This window comes from Sinocyclocheilus rhinocerous, unplaced genomic scaffold, assembly GCF_001515625.1.
Source record: "Sinocyclocheilus rhinocerous isolate Xijiao unplaced genomic scaffold, SAMN03320098_v1.1 scaffold2184, whole genome shotgun sequence".
NCBI lineage: Eukaryota > Metazoa > Chordata > Actinopteri > Cypriniformes > Cyprinidae > Sinocyclocheilus > Sinocyclocheilus rhinocerous.
Genome location: NW_015635537.1, coordinates 94,444 through 100,128, shown reverse-complemented (window position 1 = coordinate 100,128; position 5,685 = coordinate 94,444). Strand labels below are relative to the sequence as shown.

Below are 5,685 nucleotides of genomic sequence, written 5' to 3'. Positions count from 1 at the left end.
TACAACAGTGAGCGCAAGCTACATTAAAGTGATTATTAGGCTTTGAATATGGATATTTTTCTTACAAAAACGCATTGATTCGCTACAGGAGGCCTTTGTTCATCCCCCGGAGCCGTGTGAGACACTTTTTTTATGGATAGGTGATTTTTATTTAAGTTCTTTTGGACTGAAGCAATGTAACACCCGCTGAGTGCCATTAAACAGCTTGAAAGATCAAAGACAATTTGTAATATAACTCCGACTGGATTCGTCTGAAAGAAGAAAGTCATATACACCTAGGATGCCTTGGGGGTGAGTAAAACGCAGCCTAATTTTCATTTTTGGGTGAACTAACCCTTTAAGTACACTTTTAAAAAGTGCACTTTGTAATAATAATTTACATTTAGTCATTTAGCAGACGCTTTTATCCAAAGCGACTTACAAGTTAATAATATTAAAAAAAAAGTTCTTTTTAAAGTACTTTTTAAATCAATGTTTTGCCGTGTTTTAAAGAAGTACACTTTATTTTTAATTAAAGCACATGTAAAGTACATTTTAATTGCAGTGTGATATTCAATATTACATTTAAAGTTATATATTTTAAATGTATTCAACTGCAACTTCATCACTACAAATGTGTAATTACGGTACAAATATATTTAAATACATGACATACAAGTTTCAGTAGAAATATTGTCAGTACATTCAGAAATACATTTTAACCATATTTCAATAGAAATAATTGTGAAATTTTATAGATGTATATCTATATATTAAGTGGCTCAAAACAAGGACGCCTAAATTCAACTAATTACATTTAATATAAATTTAAACTATAATGCATTTTAATTTAATTGCTATTAAAATGCAATTATGTGTCCAAAAACATTACATTCAGTTCAAACTATGTTATTTGAAGTATTATTTTAAAGTATGCCAAAGTGTACTTCTTTTCACAAGGGGTTTAAGGTATGACTTTATTCTTCTGTAGAACACAAAATCAGATGTTTTAAAGAGCGTTCTTGCTGCTCTTTAAAAAAAACTGCACCAATTAACACTACTATTAACATAGCTCATATGATTTGTGTACTTTTTTTGTATATTTCTATAGCTTTTTATGAGAGACAGACTACAATTAACATCATTATTCACTTCAAAATAATACAGTTCAAAATAGTACTGTTCTATATAATACTGTAATTTTGGGGTGAAGTTTTTCTTAAAAAATTCATTCAAGTATATTTCAACAAATGTCTGTATGAGTCTGCTGGCTGCTTTGTAGTAGACAGAAAAAAGAAGAGCATTTAAATGTCTCTACTGCCACGACTACAAACTTAAAGAAAAAAATCAGTGAGTAGTACGAGTTACTTTGAGAGTCCTTTACCAATGTAAAAGATTCACAGCTCATAACTTTTAGCTGAGTTCATTATACTGCAGGAGCACTGGATGCCCTTTTTTTGGCAGTAAAATGATCTGCATGTTGTTTGGAGAATAGAGAATATGCACATTTTTTCACTGAATACAATGTTACACTTTTGTTAGAGATTAAAATTCTCTTTGGGGAGGGACTCTAAGAACTTGAATCCCTGAAGAGCCCAACAAAAAGCGTAGGAAAAGCTGACAAACAAACACTTGTTTGTGTGTGCGCAGGCATGGAGGAGGATTTGTCTTGGCTTCGACGGAGGAAAAAGCGAGCTGTAAGGGTTTGAGTGGGACGCAGATGATGCTGGATACAGGCCACAGAGTGATCCACTGCAGAGCAGAGCAAGAACACTGTCAATGGCACTCTATGCAAACCAGCACACATCCCATAATATCAGACAGATTGACTCAGACTTGTGCAATAGCAGCAGCAATAGTACTGGCACTTTTACTACACAAAGGTTGCATCCCAATTTGCATACTATCTATACTAGACTGTATTAATATATTCTACATTTTAGTAAATTAAAAACCGCATGCATGGATTTCAGAAATATGCATCCGTTCATGCTTTTTGGGTTAATGTTGCACACAAGCCGTGGCATTGCTGAGGAGGAGGAGTTCGTGACTCAACTTTTCAGTGTTAGAAAAATGCAGACAAAAGGTCAAAGCTGCCAGAGTACTTTTAAACGCATGAACGTAAAACATCAAGTAATTATGAATGAATTAGGTAATTTGTTAAATTCGTTAATTATTTGACTTAGTTTTATGAACTAGTAATATTTACTAATAATGGCGTGCAAAAGGTTTGGATTCATAGACATTTTTACGATTTTGAAAAAAGTGATGCTTCTGTTTATCAATGTAGCTATTATGGATCAATCAATCAGTTTTATTTGTCATGGCAAAACCCCATTTTGAAAGAAATAAATTCATATTTGTAGTCAGAAAGGACGCATTAAGTTGATCAAAAGACACAGTAAAGACATTATAATTTTACAGTACCAAAATTTTTTTATTTCAAATAAACAAACTTCCTATTCATCACAGAATCCTGAAATTGTGTCACAGTTTCCACAAAAAAAATATTAAACAGCACAACTGTTTGATAATAATAAGAGTTTCAAATCAACATATTAAAATTATTTCTGAAGGATAATGTGACACTAAAGACTGGAATAAATTACATTTTAAAATATATTAAAAAACAAACTTATTTAAAATTGTTATAATATTTCATCGTATTACTGTTTTGCTATATTTTTTATTAAATAAATGTAGGCACAAACTTTTGAACGGTAGTTTCTGCGCTTTTCCATCTCTATGAAAAACGGCATGCTTGCATTGTGCAGGAAGCAGCCAGTCTTGAGGCCATTAGTTAAATTAAAGCTCGTAAATTAAATAAGTATGTTGTAGAAGTATGTCAATTGGGATCCAGCCAAGAACTTTGATCCAGAACAATGCACATTCTTTCATCTCACAAAAGTAACAGCGGCCCATTATGAGGGTTTGTGATGTCTGAAAGTGCTTAGGACACTTTGATCTGTTTGTGAGGAGCATTCATGCAGCATCTGTAAAATGGGGAATAAGCTGAGCCATGTTTTTTGCTGTGTTGTCCTGTTTCTCTTCCAGATGCCAAGGAATGTGTTTGAGGAGATGAAGTACATTGAACTGATGATCGTCGTTGACCACAGCATGGTGTGTTTAAATGCTATTTGACAGTAATAGCACTGTATGTGAAAGTATCATTGGCCTTTCTGTGAAAACAAGTACTTTTTAGCATACTTTGAAAAAGAGTACTTATAATGAAAATAATATACTAAATTAGAATTGACTTGCAAGTGCAATATAATGTTTTCAGACACTTCATTGCATGATAATTGCTATTTTTTGACAGACTTCAGTATGACTTAAGTACATCTTTATATGTAATTCCATCATTTTATTGTTTTTGAAATATGGTTAAACTACAGCCAAATGTACTGACAAGCATTTACGATAAACTAAAATATACTTCAATACCATTTCTTTTGTACGTATTATACATTTATATACATACACACACATATATATACACACACACACACACACACATATATATATATATAAAGTATCATATGGTATCATATGGCAGATGGGAAAGTGTTCAGGAGACCTGTTTGAAATAATCATTATTTTTGGAGTTCAGTGTGTTGCAACTGGTGGTTCATAAATAAAACCCCTGGTAAAAAAAAAAAAAAGTCATATGCCGTAATTGATTTAAAATACATTTATTTCATACTAAGTATACTTCAAATCCATTAACATATTTATTGATTTATGTATCAATAAATGGGAATTATGGGACAGTTCACCTTTAATATTATTTATGGGTAGACAGGAAGTGAGTAAGAATGAGGGGATTGTTATAAACTAATTTTCTCCGCTCTTTCTATCTGTCTGATGGAAGATCTTTAAAGAACACCTGAACACGCGTGTGGTGCTGGTCGCTGTGGAGATCTGGACGGACAAGGATCACATTCCCGTTAGTGTGATTCCATTCGAAATGCTGCGAAACTTTTCCAAATACCGACAGCAGCACATCAGGCAGCACGCAGATGCAGTGCATCTGTTCTCGTGAGTTCATATCTGTTCATATTAACTGCTCACACACACACACACACACACACACTCACATGTGTGGAAGTCAAGTGTGCATAACAACCCTCTGTGTGTGTGTCTGCAGTAACGTGACGTTTCACTATGCTCGGAGCAGCCTAGCGTATTTTGGAGGGGTGTGTTCTGTCAGTCATGGGGTTGGTATCATTGAGGTGAGTGAATTACATGGAGATTGACTGACAGCAAACGTCCAACTCCTCAAAAAGATATCGAAAGGAAATGTTCTATATAGGAGTGAACACTACAGCTTATTTTACACAGTCACCTTACTCTCAGTGTACCAAAGTCACATAAAATGTCTACAAAAATTACATTAATATTCAAACGTTCGGGGTAGGTAAGATTTTTTAAAATGTTTTTGAGTCTCTCATGCTCACCAATACTGAATGAACTTTTTATAGAACAGTATAGAACTTTTATTATTATTAATATTGAAAACAGTTGTGCTGCTTCGTTTTTTGTGGAAATCATGATACTTTTTTCAGAATTCTATGCTGAATAGAAAATTCAAAAGAACAGTATTTATTTCAAATATAAATCTATTTGAAAAAATTATAAATGTCTTACTGTCACTTTTGGTCAGTTTAAAATGTCATTGCTGAATAAAAGTATTGATTTTATTCAACAAAAGGAAAGACAATCTTACTGACCCTAAACTATTTAATAGTGCATACAATTACTGAATGTAAGGCTATAATAACAATTTTCAACTTTTTACCATTGCATTTAATCATCCGAATGTACATTATGAAAATTATGACTCAAATCACATCATATATTGTACATCCTTGAAATCTAAATTGACCATTCTTATTTTTTTATTAATTTATAAAAGCATTTAATATTGCAAATTATTTATCCTTGCACTTAATTATTTTGACAATTAATCTCCCTCATAGTTGCTTAATCCCCTTGTGTGTGTGTGTGCGTGCGTGTGTGTGTGTGTAGTTTGGCTCTACGTGGACGATGGCACCACTGCTGGCCCAGAGTTTGGCTCAGAATCTTGGTATTCAATGGGATTCAGCATTAAAGAGAAGTACACACTCATTTAAAAGTCTTGCTTACGTAACTACTTTGATACTGACATACATAAAATATTAAGAAATGACTGATTGATTGTATGTGTGTGTGTGTGTGTGTGTGTGTTCTGTTATTCTCAGAGGATTGTGGGTGCATGAACTCCTGGCTGGGCTGTATCATGGAGGACACTGGGTAAGATGATCCACACATACATTTAGTGATATATAGGGATTGACAATGACAAGTCTATATAACGTATACTATCATTATGACTCCTGTATGTGTGTGTGTGTGTGTGTGTGCGCGCATTTTTGTGACAAATGAGGACATAAATTTCTATAATGACAAGGGTATGACATAGGTATTACAAGGAGAAGGAGACTTTTCAGGATATTAGCCCATGTCCCCACTTTTCAAAACGCTTATAAATCACACAGAGTGGAGTGTATTGAAAATCTGAAATAGCACAAAGTTTCCTGTAAGGGGTAGGTTTAGGGGTAGGGTTGGTGTAGGACAATAGAATATATGGTCTGTACAGTAGAAAAACCATTACGCCTATGGAGAGTCCCCACAAGGATAGCTGACCAGACATGTGTGTGTGTGTGT

General features: G+C 33.7%; 1 protein-coding gene across 1 annotated transcript in view; it reads left to right on the top strand.

The window, feature by feature from the left end:
* Positions 1–5,685, top strand: part of LOC107747232 (disintegrin and metalloproteinase domain-containing protein 23-like) — a 37,755-nt gene that overhangs the window by 17,884 nt on the left and 14,186 nt on the right. The window contains exons 8-13 of the mRNA XM_016561684.1: positions 1,630–1,676; positions 3,034–3,103; positions 3,846–4,017; positions 4,127–4,211; positions 5,008–5,095; positions 5,220–5,271. Coding sequence (XP_016417170.1) covers positions 1,630–1,676; positions 3,034–3,103; positions 3,846–4,017; positions 4,127–4,211; positions 5,008–5,095; positions 5,220–5,271 — 514 coding nt within the window. The remainder of the gene's footprint in view (positions 1–1,629; positions 1,677–3,033; positions 3,104–3,845; positions 4,018–4,126; positions 4,212–5,007; positions 5,096–5,219; positions 5,272–5,685) is intronic.